Genomic DNA, 26541 nt, shown 5'->3' with positions numbered 1-26541 from the left:
CAACAGGGCACCCCTCCACAAGTGACAGGCATTTTCTGTTGTCACGAAGCCACATTCTACGGCTGAGCTTTCCTACGTTGACGATTATGAGTCAGGAGAAAGGGACAATCCTAGTTTCTTACCCCGCAAAACCACTGGGCCGCAAAGGAGGACTGAGTCAGCCTGCTTTGGGGAGACGCCCTTATCTGCTGGCTTAAAGGAAAAGCTTACTCACACACGGCCTTGCACAAAACAAACTTTATTGAGCGGAAGGTGTTCAGTGAGAGGAAAGATCTAGATTTAGGAATCCTGGGTGCTACTCCCAGCTCGGTCACCAACACCCCAGGTCCTCCCAGAGCCTCTAGGAGTTTCTGTAAACTTTTTGAGTAAGGAGGGCGTCCTTTCCAGCTCTAACATCCTGCGGGTCTGGAATAATCAACTGAAGGAGATATGGGCACCCAGGAAGGCCTGCAAAAGCCGCTTACAACGGATTCTACCTAGTGAGCGGACCCAGAGGCTTCAAGGTCAGCACACCTGGGAGAAGCAGCGCGAAGACGCAGGCTCTCGGCAGAAGTGGCTCTGCAAGCGTGGCCTGTACACAACAGGCCTTCAGGGGCCACCTGGGGAACATCCAAGGCCGGAGGGGGAAAGGCCACCTTGGACCCAGCAGAAGCAGGAGGGGAAGGACCCTCCAAGGGGTAAAACAGGCCATGAAAAAGCGGATCAACTCACTTCATTGCACACACATCCCCAACACACTTATTTGCCTGTTTTAAACCAGGCGTCGGCACAATAGTTCCCGCCTTCCACCCGCTTCCAACGAAGCCGTCCCCAGACTGAGATGCAGTGCCCAGGCTGAAAGACAGACCCGTCCCCAGAATGCAGACTCCTGCTGAGGCTGGTACTGTTCTGTGCGTCCAATTCCCTCTGTCTTTTGTCTGGAACATCCTGCTCTGCCCAAAAGCCAGCTGTAAAGGGTTTGGTTCCACGCGTTGACAAATGGATTCTACATATAAGCCACATATTTCAAAACACATTCCCCAGCTATTTCTATTTTTAAATCACAACTAAAGCCCAACCAAACCACAGCAAATAAAATCCTAAGCATTTATCTACAAAGGTTCACAATGTTGACAGCAAGGGACGAACAGAGCTGGCTCTGGGTGAGAGCTTTAGTTATTTAAAAAAAAAACCAAAAAAAATCCTAAGCATTTCTTCACACCTGTTTTCAAGAAAACCTGTTCACCAAACGTGCGTGTCTCCTTCAACGTTTAACTTGACCAGGCTGTCAGAAAGCAAGCTCCCCACTTTTTTCTGGATGGATCAGAAGATCTGTTTTTAAACAAACCCCCTCCCTTCTCCACACTTCCGTCTTCCACACCACCTGCAATGCCTAAATGACAGGGGATAGGAAATGGCTGCTGGGCCATGATCACTCGACTTGAAAACAGACGGAAAAGACCAGGCTTCTAAGGGTTGGAATTCAGCTCGGAACACAGCTGCAAAGGCACCTAAGACCCCTGCTCTCCCAGCCCCTATCCCCTGAAGCCAACTTTCCTGGAACCAACCAAGCCGAGAATCAGGAAAGCCTGCTCTGCCCAGGGCCAAGGAAAGACCCGAGAAAGGGGTGCCTGGTGGGAATTCATGCCAGGACACACAGAGGGTCCATGTCACACACACCACCACCACCCCCCAGTGGGATTTTGAGCCTCCAACTCCAGGGGTATGGGGACTGGGGACTCTGAGCTGGAGAAATGCCGCCTGACCCACCCCCTGGAATGGAGTTGGACCCTCTACTCAGCCACCAGCCAGGGGCCGCCCCTTTGTCAATGCTTTTAATAGTTTGCAGGTAGTGAGGCTGTTGCGCTGGTGACCGAGAGCACCCTGCCCGCCCCCACTCCTCCCTCCGGGATACATGAGAGGGACCATGCTCCCCCCCTGAGCGGTGTCTCGTATCTCTGGTGGGAGAACGTCATCTCCAGGCTGGTCCTGCCTCCTCCTCCCCCCAGAGTTTCCCGCAAGCCCAGGAGAAGGGGTGCTGCTGGCCTCTCCTAGGAGCTGATGACGTGGCCAGACCAGGTCTCATGCTTGGTGCCCGGCGCCAGGTGGGTGATGACCACCTCCACGGCCTGTAGCTTCTCGTTCTTGGGCGGGATGGAGCACATCTTGTAGGTCACCTCGTCGCCTTCCACTGGGACATACTCCCCTTCCACACTGCAGAGTGGGGACAGAGCACTCAGAAACACCCCATGGCATGCCACTCCCAGGACACCAGCCCCTCCTGGTCAGAGGGCCACCCCTTTCAGAGGAACGGCCCCTGCTGCCCGGCCATCGGAGGGAGCCACCACACGGCCCTAGCCTACGGTTGTGGCTGAGAAGCCTGTGACCCACTCGGCTGCTTCCCTAGGACCTCTGATGCTGAGACACAGTTCAGCCGTCTAGGGGTGCTCACACTACGTTAAACGTGGGTGCCATGGGCCTGGTGGAGAGAAGAGCAGGGAGAGCCAGTCTGAGCCAGAGAGAAACAAGGTGGTCACATAGGAGTAGAGACATGGCAGAGTTTTACTGAGTGCCCACAGCACACCCACCCTGGTCCAAGGGTCCCAGACACCAGGCTGCACCTGCTCTTCAGTTCCCCAGAAACCCAGTAAGCCTTCGAGAAAGACCCTTTTGTGCTTAAAGCTAGTTCCAGGAAGGGTTCTCTCCCTTGGGGCCACCTCTGGGAAGATCCCCTGACTTCACACAGGACATGAGTCACCATCCCACCCATGATGGTGAGGGACCCGTCTTGACACCCGCTTGATGAGACCCCAGGAATCCCCCTTCAGATCCTGAAGGCCAAGGCCAGGCAGCTGCCCCGGAAACTGCTTTGTCTTGATGGAAGAATTGCATAGCAAACGGGGCTTCCCTTTTTGACTTGGCCACCAGGAAGCTCAGGAACCACTGTGCAGCCACTGCTAACAGTGGAACCAGGCATCTCAGCATCTCCATCATATTTGCCTCCCACCCCCGTTTTCCTTACTAACTTATTTTTTGTCATGGTGCCGTGTGTATCCTTGTAGCCACTACAAATCCTCTCTGGAAAGAGGTAATATGGAAATACATTTACACACACCCACATATGTGTTCATACATAGATAAAATGCATTGCTTTAGCGTCTTCCTCAGGTCTCTGCTGTACAGGGGACCTATTTAAGACCCGATGTGGGTGGGGGTGGAGGGTGGAAAAGAAAGGGTGACTCTCCCATCACGGCAGACATATGCGATAGGACCCTATTTTCAAGTGTGCTTTCTATATAATGCCAGGTGTGCTGTGCAGGGCAGGATGTCTTTATAGACTGAAATAAAAGATCAGGGGGTGCTGAGGCCAAAGGATGGGGTAGGAGTGGGGGTGCCAGACCGGGTCCCCAAATAGCTGAAGGCTCCCGAGAAGATGGGAAGTGAAGCACCGGCTGCAGCACGTTCTCCAGCCCCGTCCGAGGCTGTGAGGACCCCAGTCTGGGCCCTCCAAGGGCTTCCAGACACTCAGGAAGGAAGGACATCAGTGAACAAGTGGCTGGAGAAAGGGTACAGCTCCAAACTTCCTTCCTGGAGCAGAGGGGCCGGGCAGCCCCCAGCTTCACCAGGCCTCTTCCCCCAAAGTAGGGCAGGAAACCGCCTCAAGGTCAAACACAGCTCCCCCAATTCACTGGGGCACCCCCATCCCATCCACCAGGTGCACAGGCACTCAGCCTCACCCTAGTGGTTCTTGACCGTCATACACGCGCACACACAAGCGCACATACATGCGCACGCACACGCAGACCGTCATCACCGGCAGCATCCGACACACCACCACCACCGAGTACAGTCTCACCACCCCAGCCCTGAACAGTCACACCGCCCTGGCCTCACATCCTGTACCCGGCACCATCACAGTCACACACACGCTGAGGAGCAAAGACAGTGGCCACCCAAGCCCCAGACTCACTCAGAGATGTGCAGAAAGATATCAGGGCCGCCATCAGCCGGGGTGATGAAGCCATGGCCCTTGGATCGACAGAAGCATTTGCAGACTCCTTTGTAGACAGGGCCCTGTGAGGCCCTCACCGTCCTGATAGAGGGGGAAAGTGTGAGAGGCCCCCAGCAGCCCTCCAGGACAGCCACCCATTCCCCTGGGGCACACCCCGCTCCTCTCAGGCCCTGCCCACAGCTGTGCCCGGGGAGTCCTGGCCGGGGCCCCCATGCATAGCTGCACAGGTTGCGCACTGCACAACTTGGAGCTATTCACACACAACCCAGTAAGAGTGACTCTCTGGATGACCTTGGCAAATTTTCTCGGGCCTCAGTTTCCCCGTCTGAAAGGAGAAATTTAGACTAAAAGCTCTCTGAGCATCTCTGATGACAAATTATTAACAGCAGCAGCAGCCTCCATTCATGGGGCCTGAGGTCCGCATCTGCCAGGCACTGTGTGTGGCCTCTGGGGGATGTTGACACCCCTGCTACTGTCCCCATTTTGCAGCTGAGGAAGTCAAGGTCTCACAGGCAAAAAGGCTTATGTGTGGTTAAAGCCCAATGATTTAAGACCCCAGTGATTTCCCACCCGTTGTGACCTCCATCCCTCGCCCCCAGCTCGTGGCAGGCTCGAGTGGGCCTGGGGCTGTCCTCCAGAGTTCACAAGGCACCTTCCCAGTTCCTCACTCTTAGCCCAACCCCAAGTATCCACATTTGACAGCAGGGACATTGAGGCACAGAGATGGCCAGACACTCTCTGGCCTCGGGCAGGAGACCTGTTTCAAAGAGCCTCCCCCGACCAGCCTGAGACTCACGCAGAGAAGGTCCTCGTCCGGCGGGTGGGCAGCGGGCTGGGGACCACATTGCCCCGGAGAGGGGACGGTGAACGATCACGGGCACGTTGGGTGTCCAGCAGCCCGACCGCAGCCTGGTGGGTGGGAGGCTGGGGGGGTGGAGGAGGTTCAGATGACATGGCTGACCTAGAAAGAGACAGGGTTCTCAGGGGTCACCCCTTGCAGGAACGGCCCCCGCATGCATCCCCACCCCATCAGGGAGTCTGCCACCTGAGCCTCATTCGTCTCGCTAGCTGTGGAACGCATAGTCCCGCTGACTCCGCGTGGAGGTCACAGTCGTGTCTCCGCAAACATGCTGGCTTGCCCTGCTGGGTCAGTGTTCCCCTGGGCTCTGCAGTGGCCGTGGGCCGCCTCCTATCCCAGCTGTGCATGGAAATGCCAGCTTGTCCCCATAACTAGGACGCTGCCGCTGGTCCCCTGTATGTCCTCAAGGCCCAGCACAGACCTGGGGGCACTTAGTAAGTCCTTGTGAAAGGGTGGGAGGGGTGGCATGGGGCAGGGAGGGAGGTGTTTGTATGCCAACTACCTCGATCCGGACTGCAGCTACTGACCATTTCCTGACCCCTGCTAACAGCCAGACACTATGGGGGCGGGGGAGGCAGAAAAAGGGAACAGCACACAGTGTCTCTCCAGGAATCTCCGGGACACAAACCAAAGAGAGGCTCAGACCCCAAGTTCGGATCCCCAGGGGCTGTCCCAAGCCTGCATCCAGAAGGGAGGCCTGGTGGGAGAGCCTGAAGGACCCCAAGAGACAGGGCATTTCAAAGGTAGTATCTCCACCAGGCCCCTCACTCAGATCCGTGCTCCAAGTGAATTTCCACCCCATCCGGGTCACTGGCTACTATATTGAATTTCCCCCATGACCCACCATCATGGGTGGGTGTGGTCAGAGCCGGCTGCAGGGCTGGAGACCACAGAGACTGCCTCTCTGGCAGTTTTGCCAAGAGCAGGACATGGCCACTGGGCCCAACGAGCACCCAGCGTGTGCCTATGAAGGTGCCTGCTCTAACACAGCCTTGGCTCAAGGTCAAGAGGAAAGAGCAAAGCCCAAGAGCCAGAAGGCCTTGCCTACTTTTCTCTCTCTGGGATCAATTTCCCCAGCTGCAAGTGGGGGCCACTGGGTGGGCGTCACTCAGGGACTCGAGGTGAGGTGGAGGGGCCTGACCTCAGACCTCAGCCACATTCACACCGCGAGGGGACAGAAGCAGCCCCAATGGGCTTTATGTGGCTCACACGGGGTTTTCACGTTTAAAACGTGAGCTATCTTTTAAACATCCCAGGAGTTTGCCTCAACACCCAGGTTTCCAGCTACTCAAGAAAACAAACTAGCAGCTCTGACAAGCCTGAAACCCCAGCTCACCACCCTGCTTCCCTCATTTACAGTAACTGTGGCCCCAGGGAGTTTTCAATCTATATCACGCAGCAATGTCCCCTCTGCCCCCAACCCAAACCACCCAAGAGCAAAGCCTGATTCTTCCCCCCAAAGGACAAAACCTCTTCCCCTCGCACTCCGTGTCAGGTCTCAGTTCTGTCTGGCTAGGAAGGGAGAGGGCAGGACAGCCTTCTGGAGGACGTGACACAGGTACCCTACCTCCTGACCCTTCTCTCAGCTGCAGCCACGGCCAGGGAGGACGGCCAGTCCAGGGAGCCCCCACCTCAAAAAGGCCCCCGCTGCTCTGCTGGGGGTCAGGGCTCCAGCATGACCTACCAACACAGGTCATAGAGTCCTGGAATGTTCCAACACATGGGGTTCTGGGAAGGGGGCTGGAGAAAGGAGGGCCCTACGCAGGCCTCCCAGGACAGCAGGTAGAACCACAATGGCCTGGTGACACCAGGGTGAGGTGGGGAACTGCCCTCCCCACTTCTACCCATAATTTCCTCTGGAGTCAGGCACATCTGATATTCAAATCCCACCACTTGCCAGCTGTGTGATCTTGGAAAAGTTGCTTAACCTCTCTGGACCTTGGTTTCCATATCTGGAAAATGAAGATAACAGTCCTGACTTCACGCCATCCTCACAAAGTTGAAATGAAATAATACATGCTGAGCACTCGGCACACGATCTGCCCAGAACAAGTGAGCGCTGTCAGCTATGATTGTTGCATAACTGTTATCATAACGTCACTCAACAAATTTGTGCCTGGTGCGTCCCTGTTCATGGGACTTGAAACACTGTGCTGAATTTGGAGCCAGAGAATATACAGGCAAATAAATATACGAACAAGATTATTACAGATTGCCAAAAGGGTTCACAAGGGCCAGCCGGTGGCTCAGGCGGTTGGAGCTCCGAGCTCCTAACGCCGAAGGCTGCTGGTTCAATTCCCACATGGGCCAGTGGGCTCTCAACCACAAGGTTGCCAGTTCAACGCCCGCAAGGGATGATGGGTGCGCCCCCTTGCAACAACGGCAACTGGACCTGGAGCTGAGCTGCGCCCTCCACAACTAAGATTGAAAGGACAACAACTTGACTTGGAAAAAAGTCCTGGAAGTATACACTGTTCCCCAATAAAGTCCTGTTCCCCTTCCCCAATAAAATCTTTAAAAACAAAACAAAACAAAAAAAAACGAAATTCATAGAAGCAAATAAAAAGTAACAGGGTGGGGGTGCTTCCGTGATGAGGCTACAAGCTGGGCCCTAAACAATAAGTCAACCATTTGTAAACCAGAAGGCGGCCCTTCCAGGTGGGGAGAAAAGCCTGTGCAAAGGCCCTGATGTTGATACGGGCCAGGTGTGATGGAAGCCAGCAAGGAGACTGGTGGTGCCGCGGATGGAGGGGTGAGTGACTAGGGGGTGCCAAGAGGGGCAGGGCCAGCTTCACACCCATCTGTCTGTCTGTCTGTCTGTCCCCTGCCCCTTGCCATGCCCATCTCCCCCTGGGTTAATGAAGCAGGCCCAAATTGGGGCCTCCCTTCTCTCTCTACCCCAGCCCCCTTGACTCCTCCAAAACACTCAATCCCTGAGAGATGCCATTAGAAGCCCATAACTTGGCGGAGTGAGCAACCTCAAGGCAGCATGGGGTTCCTCTATGTCTCTAGTGCTCAGCACGAGGGCTGCCCCAGAGCAGTTTTGGACACCGTCCAGGGGATGACCCAAAGCCTCCTTAACCAGCATCAGATCCCAAAGTCCCCGCTGGCGTTCCCTGTGCACTCGGTGTGCCCAGCACCTTGCACAGTCCAGCAGGAGGTGGCTATAGTCACGCTCGCCTGGCAGTGGGAGAAACTGAGGCACTGAAAGCACGAGTGACTGGGGGAGAGAAGGGAGGTGCCAGCCCGGGAGACCCAGGAGTCCGCACCACCAACCGGCCCGACTCTCATGGCCTATCTGAGCTGGAGAGCAGCTGCAGCCGCCTGGAGCAGGCAGGGCCAAAGGCCAGCCCGCCCCAAGCTGCAGTGGGCTTGGCGAGGGGGAGGGGAGGGGACGGGAGGGGGAGGGGGAGGGGAAGTGAATGGCTTTTGTGTAGGGGAGGCACAGGTCAAGGTCCAGCTGTAAGGAAGGCGGCTGGGGGAGGGGACAGCCAGTCACCCAGGAGCCATCTCTGGGGCCCATCTGTGTGAGCCCCTCAACACACATACAGATGGGGGTGGGGGTTGTTCAGCAGCCCCAGCCCCACCCACTGGCGTAGTCTGGGCTTCCACCAGGCAGCTGCTCTCCCAGCAACACCAGGGGTGACCTTGGAGCATCCTGGAGGAGGCAGGGCCCACCCTCCATGACTAGCCCCCCTGAACTACTCAACTCCCTACATCTGGGAGAAGTTTGCAAACAGGTGCCTGAAGCTCAGGCTGGCAAGAGACTTGAGGCCAGACCTGGGATGGGCCTCAGGCCTGCAGCAAACTCAGACCAAATGTCATGCCCAAGGCGGCGTAACTGCTGTGCTGTTTGTGTGTCCGTGTATAGGGGTGTACACGTGTGTGGTTGTGTCTGTGTGCACAGGACTGTACAGGTTGTGTTTGCACATGTGTACACGTGTGTATACACACATGGCTCTGGAGAGCAACCTGTGCATCTGACCACACGCACACACGTGTACGCATGCATGGGCTTGTGGACCAGGCTTGTCACTGCCTGTGTGTGCACACCAGTGGGCCAGGTGGGGCCTCACCCTGCCCCCAAGCACGCTGGGTGCCTGCAGTGGCCCCAGAGGACCTTAAAGAATATTGCCTCCTGTTCAACTAAGAGTTACTGTGCCATCCACTATGCACAGGAAACGGAACCCAGCACAGCAAAATTCCTGCCCTCAAGGAGCTTATGGGCAGGGAGAGGGGAACCTACAACAGCCAGGACAACAAGAGCAGCGGATTGGGGCCATACACTGTTCTCAGCACTTCACACTCTCAGCTCATTTCATCCCATTTCACTGATGGGAAAACTGAGGCACAAAGTATCAAGTGACCTGCCCGGCTCCTATAGTTAATAAACAAACTGGTGAAACAGACAGTATGTCCAACAGTGGAAAAGCTATGGAGAAAAAGCAAGCAGGGGAGGGGAGTGTGGGTGAGGGGCTGCATTTTTAATGCTGGTGGTCCCAGGTGAGCAGCTGGCCATGCTCCCCCTTCCCCAGTCAGCACCCCTAGGTTCTGAAGAATACCCAGCCAGGGGAGGAGAACCCAGGCCCTGGGGAGTGGGGCGCCAGGAAGCAACTCTCACCCTGTCTGCCCCCAGGGAAGGGTGTGTCAGCAGGGCCTTTATCCTGGGAAAGGGTGAAGGGGGGCTTCAGCCCAAAATAGCTGGGAATTTCCACAGGCCAAGTGGAGGGGTCGGGATCCAGCCTTTCCGACCCCTCCAAGGCCCACCCCACATATCTGGGGACTGAAGACCCAATCCACTGACTCAAAGCCACCAACCACATCAAGGATATATCTGCCTAAAGACAAGAAGCCAGCTGCTTACTCCAGGGAGGGGATCCTTGGCAGGACTGTCAGTCATTTACACTTTAGTGAGAGGGAGTTTGCAGTTCATTTCACAAGGCTCCATTCTAGACAGCATTCAGATCCTCGAGGGCAGGAAGAAGGAGGGAACAAAAGCTAGGTTCAAGTTGGGAGCCTTCATGGTTCTCATCTAAGCTAGAACGCTCCAAGCCTATGTTTTATTTCCAAGCTCCTCACTCTGAAAAGTGGGGGTGTCTTGAGACTTTCATGGGTTTCCGGCTAGGGAAGGCCAGGGCTGGGCATGACATTCAGACCCCTCCCAGCCCTTGGGCCAGGCCACTGCTGGCAGGCCAGGATGACTCCTAGCCTACACAAAGGGAAGGAGACAGGGCACTGGAGAACCAGTCATGGGGGAAGCGGGCAGTGAGGGTTACTGTCTACTGACTCTGTGTAGGCGTTTACACGCATTAACTAGATTCATCTGCTGTGGATCAGCCTGCATAGACAGATTTAAGCCAGCTCTTCTCACACTTTAATCCGCCCAGGAATCTCTGGGGATGGTGATAAAATACTGATTTTGATTTTGAAGGGGGGGATAAGGCTCGAGAGTCTGCTTTTCTAATGACCGCTAGACTACTGAACACAGAGCAGCCTACAGAGCAGCGAAGGTTGACAGGCTTGCCCACCTGTCAGCCAGTGTAAGAGCGTGAAAGGGAAACTGGGGGGTGGGGATGAGGCTCTGCGATGAGTCAGGTTCCTGGTCTGTAAACTGAGGCAGAGACACCCTCCCACCTTTCCCTTCCCCTCCCCTCCTGGCCTCCAGCTCAGCTGAGTCCCAGCCTAGCAGAACGGAGGGCAGGAAAGCCAAGGGGCAGGGCAGGTCAGCTGAGGCAGGACAGAGGGGTCCCCAATGAAGCCCAGGCAGATAGGGCTTGCACAGACCTCTCCAGCCACATTCCTCTCCCTCTCCGCGGTAGGGCAGAGAGCCTGGCTCCAGGGGAGGGGGGGGGGGGAGGGCAGGATAAAGGGAGTGAAGGTGGGGAAAGGGAGCAGTGGGGTGCAGGGAGTCCCAGAAAAGGGCAAAGGAAGAGTCCAGCCAGGAGAGTCAAGCAGAGAGATGCAGGGTGTGGCCTGCAAGCAAGCAAGCACCAAACGACTGAGCGGCCCCCTCAGAGAGAAATACAAACACAAACAGGGCGGGGGAGGGTGGAGCATGGCTGAGAACGGCCCAGCCGGAACTGCTTGCACCCCCTGAGGCACCCAAGTGCTGGGAAGAGGCCGGAAACCCCAGAACCAACATGCCAGGAAGCAGAAGCAGGCCCCCTGGCACTGCCGCCTGACCCCCTCCCCCATTAGCACCCCACCCTGCCCCAAGGAGAGCTGATCACCCAGCACCTCAACCACCAGGGACCCTGTGCTGCCCCCGCTCAGTCCTGAGAGCACCTCCTGGGCGCGGGCCCAAGCCACTGCTGGTAACTAAAGCCGACTCTGCACCCCCTGCACCCCTATTTCAGGCACTTGGGTATTCCCTCCTCCCCTCCGTTTCCTGGGCCCTGGCAGCAGACATGTTTGACTCCCTCGGTGAGCCCCGCAAGTGACCTCACCGCTCAACACCTCCGCTTCCTCACCTGTCAAATGAGACAGTAATGGTGCAGCTCTCCCCACGCCTCAGCCCAAGGGACGTTGTGCAGACAGACCGGACGTAGGCTGGGTCAACAAGCTCGTGGTAGAACTCTCAGGCACCGTGCCATCCAGAATCATCCCTCCCATTCCTGTCACTGCTGATAGGACATAAACCAAATCCCCTGACTTTGCCACTCGGCAGGACAAAGAAAAACCGGTCCCATCCCAAGCCATGGGCCAAGCTGGACCCATATCAGCTCATCCGACTCCCAGTATCTAATCCAAGCCTGGCTCCGAGACCCTGTTTTTGCTCTTGAAGGGCTGGGGGAGTCAGTTGGGGAGTGGGGACAGACAGTCCAACACTGAAAAGCCGAGGTCATCAAGGACCCCAGGGAACAGGGGAGCAGAGGGAGTTGGGAGAGGCCCCTGGCCCGGCAGAGCCGGTAGGATCACTTCAGGAGAAGGCAAGTCATTCCCGGTAGAGGGACCTGCACGGGCACAGGCCCAGTGGGAGGCAGGGCAGGTGGCAGAGAGGCGGGAAAGATCGCGGTGGAACAGAAGAGAAAGCTCTGGCAAGAATGTTGGCACTTAGACGACAATGGGAACAACAGTGGACGATTTTAAAATGGGGGTTGATTTGAACCGATTGTTTTTACGAGGTCCCCCTGGAGAATGAATTGGAGGGGCAAGACTGGAAGCGAAGAGACTGAGAAATATCAAAAGAGCAACTAAAAAACGTAAGTCACTAACCTTCCGCCCCACACTAGGTTACCCATCTTTTAGTCTCACACACCGCTTTACGATAGGAAAAGGTCTACAGTCTACAGAAGGGTAAACTGAGGCTCCGGGGCCTCCTATTTCGCAGAGAGACACCGCCGCCTAGGAAGACGGAGGCCCTGCCTGGAATGGGCTTACCCGCGCTCCCTGCACCCCAATACACGCATCCACTCCAATCCCAGAAAGGCAGTGGCGGCCAGGGGCTTCCTTCCTCTTTAAAATTCGAAAAAAAACACACAGTGCATTTCCGGCCTGCAAACTGGCTGCCAGCGAGGCCAGAGGGGAGGGAGGCTGCAGGCGCCTGAAGTTTTCTGCTCCGCCTAAGGGCCTCCATCCCCGCGCAAACACCCTCGGCGAGCGTCCAGCGCCTCCTCCTCCCCCAGAGGCGGCCAATCGCGCGGCGCCAGGCCAGCGCCCCCCCCTCCTCGCCGGGCCTGGCCGAGGTCCAGCCGCCGAAGCCACAGCTGGCGCGGCGGGCCTGGCCCCACCTCCCCGAGAGGCACCCCGGCGCCTCGCCCCACCGCACCGCGAGTCACCCCATCCACGCTCCCGCTCGCCGGCGACAGCGAGTGGAGGGGGCCAAGAGTGAGTGGGGAGCTGCCGAGCGCGCAGAAACAGGCGGGAAGTGACAGCCGACATCCGCTCCCAGTCCCTCCAGCTGCTGCCACGCCCGTGGAGAATAGTAACTCGCTCTCCCCAGACAGGCCCCAGCGGCCGGGACACGTCCTAGGGGCCCAGAGAGACCCAGCCGGAGGCCCCTGCCCGCGAGCTGGCAGACCCTGCACCAGGGGGTGGAATGGGGGCAGCGGTGGCCGAGATCCCACACCGGTGGTTGGCGGGTCTCGGAGGGGGACACCCCGCCACACCCCGCCTGAGTGCCCGGGAGAAGGTCCTCACCTGGCGACCGGCTCCGCTCTGCCAGCTGCTCTACTCCGACTGCGAGAGAAATTGGGGGGGCTGGGGGGGCGTGGTTCGCGGGGAGGGCCCGCTGAGGCCCCGCCCCCGGCACGTCCCCAGGAGCTCCCAGCCAATGGGGCCGCGCGGGCCAGAACCCGGGACAGCGGGGGAGCCGCGGGCGGGAGCAGCTGGGATGGACCTTTGTGTCACGCCCGGGACTGGCGGGATGGCGGGACGTACGGCCTGGGGGGAACACGGCCCCTCACCCCGCGCGGGGGTGGGGATCAGTGACCGCCTGCGCTGCAGAAAGCTCCCCTGAAAAGTCGGAGAATCTGGTCTTCGAGCCGGTGCAGTCCCTCCCCTAACCCCCCGACTTGGGTCTAGCCCCCACCTTACCTTTGCCCCCAAATCCATATGGGCACCTCCGGTTTAGCAGAAAGCGATCAAGGAATGACAGGAAAGAATAAAGAGAAAGGCAGAAGGGAAGGAAACAAGCAAAGCACCAAGGGGAGGAAAGGAAAACAAGAAAATTCAAAGAAAGAAAAAACAAAAGAGGGAACGCTGTTGATTTCATTCTCTTTTATGGTTTGGGTTTTTTTTGTTTCATTTTATTCTTAATTTCCACTCCTTCCTTGAGTCCTCTGTCTCTGGAGATAAAAGATGTTGCTCTCGTTTTACAGGAAGGGCAACTGAGGCACAGGGAGAGGTGACCTTTCCACCCCCTAACCCTCCACTGCACCCCATCACAGCAAGTCTGGAGCAGCCCCTGAACACAGAGTACAGCCCTGGACCCAGACTCAGGTTAGTAATTGAAAGGTGGGAGAGAAAGGAGGTATCCTGCCACTGTCCTAGGACCACAGGGACCAGGGGTTGGGGTGGTACTGGGGTCTCTGCGCAAGCCCACCCTCATTCCCCATCCCACCCCGCACCCCACCCCACGCCACGCACACACGCACGCAGAGACCACTGAGGACACAGTGAGAAGACACCTGTCTGCAAGGCAGGAAGAGGGCCTTCCACCGGGAACCGAATTGGCCATCACCTTGATCTTGGACTTCTTAGCCTCCAGAACTGTGAAAAATGCATTTCTGTTGTTTAAGCTGCCCTGTCTATGGTTTTTGTTATAGCAGCTGAAAGAGGCTAAGGCTGTCCCTTTGCCTTCCTTCCCCCACCTTCCAAACGTCCTTCTCAACTAACTGAAGCCTTTCAGAATTTCACACCCGAGTTGGGTGCAGTTCTGGTTTGCAGTCATTTACTGGTTGTGTTGTCCATGCCAGGCTCTGTGTTGGTCACTCCGCACCCAGAAATAATAAGTGCCCACCCAGTACCCACCCCAGAGGAGTCACAGCCTGGTGAAGTGGCAGACAGGCCCATAAGTGATAACAGATAACCAAGATGTCATGTGGTGGCCTGGATAAGCCTCCAAGACTCAGTGAGTGTCCCACCTTCAGGCCCTTCAGACAAGACTGGTCTCAGGGAGGAGTTCTCTCCAAAATTGCCAGGGTTAAGCCTTCTGCAGCCAGTGACATCAGCCCATCCTCTCAGCCCCATCTAATGGCACTAGCCAAGTGGCAAGACTCTGAGCCAACAGCTAATGAAGAGATCTGGGCTAAATTTTCTACCAATCGGCCAAATTGCACAAATATGTATTCCAAGACCCGGATCAAACAAAACCCATGGTGGCCCTGCACCTTGGAGTGTTACAGCCTAATAGGGGAGGCTGATGTTAAACCACTAATCACACAATGGTATAAAATCCTGCTGTACCCACAGCAGGGATAGTCACGGTGCTGGAGAAGCCAGGAGAGGTTTCTCTGGAAAGTGCTAATTGACCTGAGATCTTCCAGAAGATCAGAAGTTAAACAAAGGAAAGGACATTCCCAAGAGAGGTTACACAGGGCATGTGCAAAGGCCCAGAGGTGAGAGAGGGTGTGGGATAAGATGATAATTGTCAGAATGGGCTAAATGTATGGGTCTCAAATACGGAGCTTCACCTTTATGAGTGATGGCAGCCAGATAAGGGCTTAAAGCAGGGATGAAATGGAGACTCCTTCCTCCAAAGCGTAACTCCCGTCAACCTACCTGTCCCCATTTCTTCCCATCATGTCTCAGGAACAGCAGCCTCCACCCATCCCTTCTGCCTTCCCCTCATTCCCTGACCACGCTCCAATTTTCTGTACAGCAGCCAGAATGAACTTTCAAAATCCAACCATTGTGAAAGAAAAAATTACTCATGACACTTGTTAAAACGGTGAGAGACTTTTTCTGGGACTGTCATTATAGCTACAGGGAGTACTGCAGTGCCGTTTTGCAGTAAGGGAGAAAAATTGCACTCAACTCCAAATACAACAAGGAAAAGTGGGAATTCATAGCTCAGGAGCAGGATGGGGAGGGGTTACTAAGAGGAAACATCAGTGGTTGAGGCGATTCTGGCTACATTGGCCTCGCAGGATTCTTGCCGAAGCCATGCCAGGATGACCAGACATCACCTGGGGGTTGCTGAGAGATAAGAAATTTGGTCAGATATTGAGGGATTCTGGCAAAACCAACTTGACAGGATTCTTGCTAACACTGGACTCTACAAGGACAAAGACAGGAGCCCAAGGTCAAGTCTAGTCAAGCAGAGGGCTCAGAGGAGCTTGACGAAAGTTGGGTCAAGGAGAGAATCTTTGTCACCATGTCTCTCCCCTGCTCAAAACCCTTCAGTAACTCCTTATTGCTCTGTAAATAAAATCCCAACTCTTCTGCTGTAGCACCAGATTTGACTTAACTGAATATAAGAAAACTCCAATAAGATGCTTATGCCTGTTGGAGGTTTATATCTCTGTCATGTAAAAGAAGGCTGGGGTTGATATGTCTGGGGTTGATACAGCAGATCTATAGTCCTCAAAGACTTTGGTGTCTCCTATATTCTTGTTCCAACACCCTTTAACGTCTGGCTTCTAGCCTCGAGGTTGCCTGATGGGCCAAAACAGCTGCTGGAGCTCCAGCCATCACACAATCAGTATGTTCATTTAGTAGGGAGAGGCAAAAGAGTTTCTTATCTCTCAAGTCTCAACACCATTGTCTAGAGGAGCCTCTCCACTCTCTGGGCTGCCCTTAGAGTTCTCATGTAACCCTTTCATTGTTTTGTCTACCAGTTAATAGTCGGTCTCCGCAGTGGACCATAACGCTGGGAACACAAAACATTGTCCACTGGACTCAGTTCCTACGTCCAGTGCCCAGCCCTGCACAGAGTCCTTACTTATAAGCATTCTTGAATCAGTGACTGAATACACAAATGGACGAAATGAATGTGTGCGTGAAGCCATTTCTTACAGAGCCCCTTTTCTCATCTCCAAATACACAGAAATGCTGAATGGGGAACTGGAGTGAAGCTCTTCTTTGGTCCTGCCCCCAAGCTTCCAGGAGGGGTTTCGGCCGGAAATGCCAGAGCAGAGTCTTGACAGAGGTGGGAAGAGCATTCCAAGCCGTAGATCTGCATATTCCAAGGCCATCTCTCATCTTCCCTCCAGCCCAAGCAGGTACTGCTGCCCCCAAGAGGACATTTTGGGAATGTGATAGGGCCTCAAGGGTCATCCAACTGATTCGGGAGGGCACCCCTGGCACGGTGAACCAAAGGCCGTAGTTATGGAGGTGCTGAAATGCTGGGCAGTCTTGTGTAAGGAAGACTCACCCACATATAAACAGCTTGCAGCACCCCACCCTATACATGTGGAGACGAAACACTACCTCACTTCTGGGGGTTTTGCCCTGCTGCCAAGGTCAGACAAGTATTCTGCAGCATTTCCTGTTCCCTTCTAATTCTTTCACCATTTTGAGAAGCCCGCTGTACATCTTCTGGAGAGATTTTGGTGAGGAGAGTGAGGAGGGGCCGCATCCAGCTATGTTGAGCTAGTTGTGTAAGCTCAAGGGTCAGGTGGCAGGTGACTGGACTCTGCCAGTGTCCAGATCTGGGGGAACTCTTCCCCCACATCTTCCCAGAATGCCTCTTTCTGGTCATTACACATCAAATGAGGGGCCCCTCTGCTGACCCTGAACCAAAGGTGGTAACCCCCCATCAGTCTGTCCCATCCCCCATCATTGTCATGTCACCCTTTTTTCCATATGACCATGTCTGGCATCTGCTTCCCCCACTAAAATGTGAGCTCCGCGGGTGGGCACCTCATCTGCCTTGCTTGGTTTCCTATGCCTGACATGTAATAGGTGCTCAATAAATAACACGTTGAAGACACAAGGGCTCCAGCAGTGTTGTGGGATGTAGAGAGACTTGTTAAGGTTGAGGGGCCTGGTGGATGACTCAGTTTCCCTCATGTAAAATGGCACTGGAAGATCCTACAGTTGAGAGGGAGCTAAAAACTCTACTGTGGACCCAGTGGGGATACCAGTGGAGGGGGTGTCCTGCCCTCTGTCCTCCCCCTGGACTGGTCCCTCTGGGCAGCTCTTGAAGCTGGAACCTGCTCAGGGTGAGGTCCAAGAGTGACTGGCTGAAGGGGGGAGAAGATGGACCCAGGAGCCCACTGTGTGAGCACACCCCACACCCAGGTATCCCTCTGCACACCCCTCCCACATGGACACAGTCAGACACACAGCCCACCCAACATGCATGGCCACACACACATACCTCCACATACAAATCTGTGTCACATACAAACACCCCATGCAGTTGAGATCTTCATGGACACACACACCACCCCCATCTCCCAAACACACATACCCCCCGTGCAAACACACGCAGATAGCAATATGCAGAAGCACACACTGTCCCATCACACAGCTTCCTGGGTCCCCCCCCAAATCCCAGGTCCCAAGAGCTTTCTCAGTCTAGAAATAGTACCCCCTCCTCTCCCAGGCAAGCGGGTAGGGGGCTGTCCAAGAGTTCCGAGGACAGGGGATAGATGACAGCTACCAGAAAAGAGGTGACCCTGTCACCCTCTTCCATCTCGGAGGGACTCCATTGGTGCCCAGGAAATGAGAATTCGCCTTCACTCTCTCTTCCCGAGTAAACAGTGGAGCTTGGGGTAGGGGTGCCTACAGCAGCCCACACGCCTCATACACCTCCCGCTCCCAGCTCCCCACAAACTGGGAGGAAGAGAAAGCAGACAGGGTGATTGGCAGAGCTGGAAATTCCGCCCAGAGAGGTTAGGGGACACCCCAGTATGACCCAGCAGGTCCCTACCCAGAGCTCCAGGGCGCCAGTCTCCCCATGCACGTGAAGCAGGAGGAGAGGGGAAGGAGGGCTCTGGAGAAAGCCCAGCCCCTCCACAGGCCCCTCGACAACCCAGCCCTGCTCCCAAGACACTTGCCCAATGATTACAGTTACAACTCGTTCCTCTGGATTTCTTCCTTCTTATCTCATCTCCTCCCTGGGAGCTGGGCCCTTTTGGTAAGACAGGATGTGCAGGAAGGAAGAAAATGTCCCATCTCATTTTTCCCTAAGCAGCCCAGGCTTCAGAGTCTTCCTTATTGCTTGAGAAGAAAGCATAGCCCAGAGAGGGTGAGTCAAGTACCCACGGTCACACAGGAACAAGGAACAAGAGGAACAAGGGGGCTTCCCAGGACCCTCAGCTGCCAAAACTCCAGGCTCGTTCCTTTCCTGGGATGGCCTACCCCCTACCCTGGCTTTTGTGAGTCTGCTTATTTATCATTGTCATTATTAGTCTTATTAATTGCTAACTTGCTACAAGCTTTCTATGTGCCAGGCACAGAGCTAAGCGTTTCATTCTTTCATTCATACAACAAATCTTTACTGAGCATCTACTATGTCCCAGGTATTGTGCTGGGTACTGGGGAGAGAGCTGTGAACAAAATCAACGAGGACCTTGTCCTTGTGGAGCTGATGTTTTACGGGCAATAGACAATGGCCAAGTAAACTCCTACATGAACCAGTTACTTCCAGATAGAGGTAACTTGTCAAAATTGAACCAGGTGGTATAGTAGAGTGTGGCTGGCTCCTCTTGCCAAGGGGTCTACAGCAGCTGTTCATGAGGAGTGGCATGTGAGCGCAGAGTTGGACAATGAAGTGAACCATGGGGTATCTTGGGAAAGAGCATTCCAAGCATACAAACAGCAAGTGCAAAGGCCCGAGGGCAAGACAGAACGAACAGAATGTAGGCATGAGTGAAGCCAGCAAGGTAAAACTGCCTTACTGAATTTTCGTATTAGACCCATTTTGCAGAGGAGGCAACTGAGGCCCAGAGAGGTACAGACACCTGCCTGGGGTCACACAGCTGGTAGTGAGAGCTCACACTTTAATCATCTTGCCCCTCCTCTATACCAGACCTTACTTTGGGGACACAAAGGTCGAAAACAAATAACAAAACAGTCCTCCAGGAGCCCTGACCCTCGTAGAGAACACATCCTCACAGAAGAGGCCCAGGGAGAGCCCAGCCAAGTCTCATGGCTCCCCCAAAGGCCCCTGTGTCTGGGTGCGGAGGGACTGGGGTCAAACCTGGCTCCCTGCTGAGTGGCCTTGGGCTAATCTCAAGCCCTCTGATGACTCCTCACCTCTTTCAGCTTGGCCTGAGGGAGACAGTGTGGGACAAGGGTCCTCAACCCCAGGGCAGAGTAAGGGCACTAGACTAATCCTAAAGGGAGGATGGCAGGGGCGACCCTGCTCCCCAGGTCCCTACCCAGGATGGGGACCTATGTCTCAGCCCAGCAGAGCCCAGAGGCAGGAGGCTAGGCTGACTGGTGCTGCCCCCTGGTGGCCATGACCGGGATGTCGGCGCCCGAGCGCGTGCATCGCCAGTCAACTCCCTCATTCATTCACACTCAGAACGACCCATTCAGACCCGCAGTCAGGATCCCAACCCTTTGTTGGGGGCACGGTGGTTCTCAAAAATCTCCGGAGAAGGAGGCAGTTCCGAACCCTATCCCAAGATGTGTAACCTCAAGTCTAAACAAGGCAAGGACCCTGGGTCCTGGGGTGTGATAGCCAGATTTTAAGCCAAATGGGGTAGGCTGTGATGAATGCAGCATTCATTCACTCATTCATTCATTCATTCATTCATTCGTTCGTTCACTCATTCACTCGTTCATTCATTCACTCGTTCATTCATTCATTCACTCATTCATTCATTCACTCATTCATTCATTCGCACATTCAACCTGTATTTATTGAGTACCTCCTCCATGCCAGGCGCTGGGGGAATTCAGTAGGCATCGGCTTTCAGACACCAACACTTACGGGTGTGTGGAGGCTATGGGTACTGGTAAGGAGTTGGAGAGAGATGAGGTCAGCAGGTCAGCTGAGTGAGGGGTACTGCTGGATCCAGGCGTTTCTTTTTTCCAGGAAGACAACACCTTTTTGGGAATTCAGAAAGGGCTTCCTCAAGATGCTCCCCCCCCCCCATCAGCTGAAAAAACGATTGTGTCACTAATCTTGGTGTCCATGATGTCAGTGGCACTGGCTATGCCGGGCACACCCGCCTGCATGCTGATTCTATCCCTTTGCAGATGGTACCTTCGCTTTCACCACACCTCACAGTGTGGCCCGTGTGAGAACTTCCAATAAGTAAAAGATGTGCTCTTTTCGGTCAGGTTTCTTTCGCTTAAAATCATTTTTTTGAATGTATTCATCTTGCTGAGTACAGCAGTAGTTGATTCCTTTTATTTCTGTGCAGTAATCCTTGGTATGAATGTACACAATTTGTTTATCCCCTTACTTGTTGACAAATACTTGTTTTGTTTCTAAAGTTTGGCTCTTATGAATTTTCTCATAGGGGTCTTCTTCTGGACAAACGTTTTTATTCCTCAGAGGTGAAAATCTGGGAGTGGAATTGCTGGTCACCGGTGAGTGTCCGTTTGCCTTTATAAGACATTGCCAGTTTTCCAAAGTGATGCACCATTTCACACTCGCACCAGCAGTGTGTGAGGTGGTAGTTGTTCCATATGTTTGTCCACACTTGAGATTGTCTGTTTTTTTTTACAATGTAACCAGTGGTACCTCTGACTTTTAATTGATTTCCTAGATGGCTAGTGACGCTGAGCCCCCTTTCATGTCTGTATTGATCGTTCCTGTTTCCTTTCATGAAGTGTCTGTTCAGGTCTTTTGCTCACTTTCAATATTGCATTTTAAAAATAACTATGATTGAGTCGAAGAAGTTCTTTTATATTTTGGATACCTGTGCTTTGGCACACGTACCGATTGCAGGTATTTTCTTGCAGCCTGTGTCATACCGTTTGTTTTATCTGCAGTGTCTTTTAAAGACTGAGTACTCTCGGCTTGGAGGAAGTCATGTTTCAAGTTTTTCTTTCATGTCTCGTGCTTTGTGTCCCGTGTCAAAAAATCTTGATATACAAACACATTTGTTTGTTTTCGGTTGCTTTCCTTTTTTGGGGGGGTGTTGCTTTTTTCTGTTTTACATACTTCCTTTTTAATTAGTAAAACTAATGATATGGTTCCAAAGTCAAGCTGATAAAGCAAAGTGTATTGAGAGAGGGCTTTCACCCCTGTCTCCTCCCACAGCAACCACTTTCATTTTGTGTTTGTTTTTTATTCATCTTGCCTTTATTTCCTCTTGGAAATTATATAGCTCCCTCCCTGTTTTCTTACACAGAAAGTAGTGAAATATATTTGTCTGTTTTTCTTAACAATATGTCCTAGAGAGACTACAGCATAGTAATATGTGGAGATTTTTGTCTTATGTCTCCCCCCCCCCCGCCTTCTTTTGCTGCTTTCTTTTTTTTCTTTTATAGACAACTCAAGGTCACTATTTTACTACTTAAAGTACAACACAGAAAACTTAGCACTATATTATCCTCTCCTATGTATGTTATAGTTGTCATATATATTACATGTATATACTTTGAAAGCCACTTTAGGCAATGTTGTAATTTTTCAAAAATCAAACATTTGAAAGAACTCGAGAACAGTCTATGATATCCATCCAGATGTTTATTATTGCTATTGTTCTTTCTTCCTTCCTGATAGTCTAAGTTCCCTTCTAGTACTATTTTCTTTCAGTTTTGCTGCTGTCTTGAATAACCTGTGCCTACGTCCTGTGATATTTTTGCTAGTCTATCTTTGGGATGGATTTCTAGAAAGAATACCACAGCTGTAACTCGGCTAAATACCACCAAATCCCCTGCTTCCCCACAGACTGGCTGTAACTTAGCCTGATAAACAAGCGGGCTATCCCGGACCTTCCCCACATTTTGCAGCATCATGAGAAGCCATATCGTGTACTGGTCAAGTGCACAGACCTTCCTGCATGCCTTTGTTCATGCAAATCCTGGCTGTGACCCCAGGGAAAGCACGGAGCCAGCCTGGGCACAGAGGCAGCCCTTTACAACTGGGAGCGTCTCTTCTGGGCTATTCAGGTCCCTAGTCACTGCACAGTGACAGTGCTGGCTTCATTTGCTGTACCTGGCCGAACCCATCGCCTGGAGCATGTCATTTGCTCTCACAACAACCCTCTAAGGTAGATATTATTCCCATTTTACAGATGAGTAAGCCAGGGGATGGAAGGTTACTGAAAGTGAGGATCTTGCCCAAAGTCACACGGCGAAACCAGCAGGAGAGGCAGCTGGAATTGTCACACACACACACACACACACACACACACACACACACAGAGAAATGTGTGCATACACCTGTGGTACATGTGTACGTGTGTGTGTGCATGTGTGTACATGTATGTACGTGCGTTTGCACATCTGTACATGTAGAGACTCATGTGTATAGATATATATGCAATATACATAGAGACATGAGGGTACGTATGTGCATATACCTACCTGCCTTTCTAAATAAGAGGACGTGAACATCCTCACAGCGAGACGTTTGCATACAGCAGGATAAATTCCTCTGAGCAGAATCGCTAGCTCTAATCAGATTCATGTCTTTAAGGCTCCAGCTCAATTCTCCCACGCTGCCCTCTGTCTGAACTATGGTGCAAGCTTCCACCCCACGCACACACCGCGTGTGTCACTGCACAAGGGAAGGGCCATCTTCAGAAGTCCTCAAGGTGGGCACCTGGGGGGCCCCACCCCCTTCTGCAGAGAATGGTCCTCAAGCTGGGCACCTGAGAAGCCCACCCCCACTGGTCATTGTGAGGACACACAGCACAGTGTCGGTGCCACCTGAGCCAGGCCCAGCAGTGCCTGACTGCAGGCAACCAGGCCACAGTGAGGACGCCTGGAGACAAGCGATTGGCCGCTCAGAGCTTGGAACCTGACGCTGCCTGGATACTGTTGCTGGAACAAAGGACCTCCAGGGTACCAAGATGGAACCGTCCCCAGGGTGAGGGTCCCTCCATTCAGGTAGGCGGGCTGGGAGAGGCCAGGGACAGGCCGATGGCAGGACCTTCAGGAAGGAGTTGCTGAGTTGGGGGCTGACTCCAATCCTCACCCCGACCAAGTCCTGCTTTCCCCCACCAATCCAGGGACCATGTGACCCAATGGGGATAAAGTGGGGCCTCTGATATCCTGTGCCCTCTCTTAGAGTGTCACAAGAAAATCATGGAGCAAAGTTAATGTCTCCCCTATGTCAGGTATGACCTGCCTTGCTCTCCCCCAGCCAACTCCCTCCCCCCTGTGTGGCTCGAGGCACCTAGATGAAGGGGATGGAGTGGGGTACGGGGTCCTGGACATGCTGTTGTGAGCTTGGCTGTCACCACATCTCTTGGTATCTGTCTTTCTCATCTGAAAGATGGTTGAGTGGATTCAGAGATGATTGCCATAGGGCCAGGCAGTTGCTAACTCAGTGTGAGATCAGAATGAGTTTCTAGCTGGCAGCCCGGCGCCAGGTACTTAATTTCTGACCTTCAGTTTTTTTCATCTGTTAAGTGGGTACGAAAAGCAGCCCCCAGCGGAGTTGCTGGAGGTACTGGATGGATATGAAACCTCTTCCTGTCCCATGGAGTCTAGACTGTGGGGTGAGAAGTGGGGAGGGACTTCCTGTTTTCTGGTTGCTCCTACTCTCGGGGGAGGCACTGGGAGGGAAGAACTCAGGTGATCCTCTCAAGCCATGAGACTCTTTACCTGGCAGGGGCCGATTTCCATGCAAAGCACCCACGTGGTTCCCAATGAAACACATAGGGATCCAATCTGTCGCCCAGACTGTCATTAAAACTGTGGGGCTCCCATCCTGCCCTCTCCCCTCTGGGGATCCAGGATTCCAGAATTCCTTGTCCAAACAGCCTTCCACCTGCATACAGGTCCTGTGTGGGGACTCCTCCTGGTCCCCGAGGGCCAGCCAAGGGTTGACTACTGGGAGTTGAGGGACAGAGCTGGGTGTCCACATACTGTGAGGAGCCCCTTTCAGATCGGGAGGGAGCCTAGGTTGGGTAGAATGGAAGCCGACCTGGGACCCAAACAGTCCTTCCTGGAAGGAGTAGCTAGAATGTCGCCCCTTTTGGAACCGTCCTGACCAGAGGCAAGAGGCATGACACTTATAACAGGCTCTGCAGACAGGCATATTAAGTTCCATCCTTGACTCTGATACTTATTTCCTGGGGGAATTCAGGCAAGTTAGTTACCCACTCTGAGCCTACTTTCCACATCTGCAGAATTGAAATAATGCCACATAGCTATTAATATCTTGTTGGTGTTTTGGCAAGAGTAAATGGAGTTAGGGATATAAAGTGTTTAGTTCAGAGTTTGGCACAGAATAAATGTTTGAGTTTAAAAAACAAAAAAGGATTTTGGGGCCCCATGTTATTTCTGCATTCTCAACTCCCTGGCATGGCCTCCAGGAAGGTCTTACATCCTAGGACAATGTATGGAGTTAGAAATGCCTGGGTTCACCTCTTCCCTCCTCCATCTATGAGCTATACAACCACGGGAAGTTTGATTCATTCCTCCACGCCTCGACTTTCTCTCCTGTAAAATGGGTGTCTCCCCCAGGCTGGCCACATTCTCAGCTCAGCGCCTGGCATGTAGTGAGACTTCAGATCTGAGGGTGTTTTTCCTTCCTCTCTCCCAAAGAACCTCCTGCTCCCCCTCTTCCCCTCTCCTTTCCCCCTCCTCCCCCCCCTCCAGGAATTCAAGCACCTCCCCAGTGTGTGTCCCAGGGCCCCAACTTATTCACACAGGTGAGTGTTCCAGCCTGCCCCTCTCCTTGTCCTGACCATCTGCCGAGACTCTGCCCAAACAAACAGCATCTCCTCTGGGAAGCCCTGCCCTGCCCCCACAGCTGTGGGACCCCCGCCCCCAGTACCCATGGCTGTGAGCACTTCTCTCCAAAGTGAAGTCACTGGTACGGGGTGGGGCTGGTACACAGTAGCTGCTCAGGAAATGTTTGTGGAGTAAAATCCTGTTCTCTACTCTACAAAGCCACTACCCCCAACCACACAGCCCGGGATGGGGCCTGGGCTCTGGGATTTTTAAATGAACTTGCTAAGGAATCCGGGAACGCTCTGAAGGTTGAGAGCTGCCTATTTGGGCCGTACATTCCCAGTCGACAGCATAAAGATGGCATCCTCACCATTGGAAAGGCCAGTGGAGCCGTTGGGGCACCCCCATCTAGCCATAAGTAGTTCTTTCCTTAGTTCTCTGCCAAACCGGGGCGTCCACACCCCACACCTCAGAAAAGAGCTAATCACACTGTTTTGGGTCCCCCTGTACAAACACAAGAGGAAGAGATAAGAAGAATGCCACCAGGAAGGTTTTTTGGGGGGTGGTTTGTGTTATCGGTTGGTTCTTTTTTCTTTTTTTTTAAACACAGCTGCTTTACCAAGAGCTTTTTAACTGCCGGGTTAGAAACCAGCTCTGGCTGAGTTAAATGAACACTCAAAAGGGGTGTGTGTGTGTGTGTGTGTGTGTGTGTGTGTACGCGTGGGTGTCCTGGAAAACGCACTGAATTGAAATTTAATCGAGTGTAAACCCAGACATGCTCCCCAATTTCCTGGGTCCCTTGGCCAGAGGGGGCAAGCTGTCTTAACTGAGGAAGGCCCCTGAACCCTGAAGGCTGGCAGTAGGTGGGAAAGGCATTGCAAGGGGACATGGGGGCCCATTTGGATGGCCTGGGCTCCTCAGGGGAGCACGGGGCACCTGCAGAGGGGGAGGCCATGGGCAGGTCCCCCAGGGGTGGACATCGGGGAGGAGGAGGGGGCGTGATGTCTGACCTGCCCCTTCTCTGCCCCGCAAGCTGTGCTCACTGACATACCTATCATGGCATCCTCCATCCCCGTACACTTCTCGTGTCCGTACTGTGGAAACTATGTCGTCACAGAGACCACGCGGGTCCCGGGGGTCCTCACCTGGCTGATGTGCATGGGCCTCTTCATGTTTGGGTGAGTGGGGGCCCTAAGTATCAACGGGGGAGGGCCCGCTGGGTGGGAAGGGCTGGCTCCAGGCAGAGGGGGGCCGGGCAGGGCCAAGGATGGGGGTGCCCAGGTTTGGCTTGACTCTGGGCCAGTCCAGGGCCCTGCGGCCCCAGCCAACGGCCTGTTGCTCCTGAGGCTGCAGATGTTCCCTGGGCTGCTGCTTCCTCCCCTTCTGCGTGGACAGCTTGATGGATGTGAGGCACACGTGTCCCGTGTGCCGGAATGAAATCTTCCGCTACCATCGCCTGTGAACCTCCGCAAAATAAATGTCGATTCAGTGA

The 26541-nt window shown here is 53.8% G+C and overlaps 1 protein-coding gene and 1 long non-coding RNA gene across 12 annotated transcripts; one reads left to right on the top strand and one right to left on the bottom strand.

Annotated features, from left to right (window-relative positions):
• Positions 1 to 221: 221 nt before the first annotated feature.
• Positions 222 to 13111, bottom strand: CARHSP1 (calcium regulated heat stable protein 1). 4 transcript variants are annotated; one of them, XM_074322687.1, is made up of 4 exons: positions 12990 to 13111; positions 4788 to 4952; positions 3950 to 4072; positions 222 to 2193 (listed from the first exon to the last, which is right to left on the bottom strand). In XM_074322687.1, exons 2-4 carry the CDS (start codon positions 4943 to 4945, stop codon positions 2031 to 2033), a joined length of 444 nt encoding a protein of 147 aa, XP_074178788.1. In that variant the 5' UTR covers positions 4946 to 4952; positions 12990 to 13111; the 3' UTR covers positions 222 to 2030. The 4 variants fall into 4 exon arrangements, with proteins under 4 accessions (XP_074178788.1, XP_074178790.1, XP_019609665.2 ...); XM_074322689.1 differs by lacking the exon at positions 12990 to 13111 and adding an exon at positions 12650 to 12686; XM_019754106.2 differs by lacking the exon at positions 12990 to 13111 and adding an exon at positions 12231 to 12386.
• On the top strand, positions 7162 to 26541 carry LOC109459559 (LITAF domain-containing protein). 8 transcript variants are annotated; one of them, XR_012493096.1, is made up of 8 exons: positions 12491 to 12677; positions 13670 to 13790; positions 16339 to 16513; positions 20714 to 20783; positions 22093 to 22414; positions 22843 to 25027; positions 26083 to 26227; positions 26403 to 26541. It is a non-coding gene; the product is annotated as an LITAF domain-containing protein (long non-coding RNA). The 8 variants fall into 8 exon arrangements; XR_012493099.1 differs by having other exon boundaries at positions 22093 to 23235; positions 24975 to 25027; XR_012493098.1 differs by having other exon boundaries at positions 22093 to 23235; positions 24921 to 25027.

This window comes from Rhinolophus sinicus, linkage group LG18 (genome assembly GCF_036562045.2).
Source record: "Rhinolophus sinicus isolate RSC01 linkage group LG18, ASM3656204v1, whole genome shotgun sequence".
Lineage (NCBI taxonomy): Eukaryota > Metazoa > Chordata > Mammalia > Chiroptera > Rhinolophidae > Rhinolophus > Rhinolophus sinicus.
Note: the sequence above shows the minus strand (reverse complement) of the source record. Positions and strands in the feature narration are given on the sequence as shown.

Bases quoted from the DNA above. Each gene is read 5' to 3' on its own strand.
- CARHSP1 (XM_019754106.2), bottom strand. From the start codon at position 12,259: ATGCGTGTATTGGGGTGCAGGGAGCGCGG. The intron at 4,073-4,787 runs GTGAGTCTCAGG...CCCCTCTATCAG, and splicing joins CGGACGAGGACCTTCTCTGC to GACGGTGAGGGCCTCACAGG. The intron at 2,194-3,949 runs GTGAGTCTGGGG...CCCACTCTGCAG, and splicing joins ATCTTTCTGCACATCTCTGA to TGTGGAAGGGGAGTATGTCC.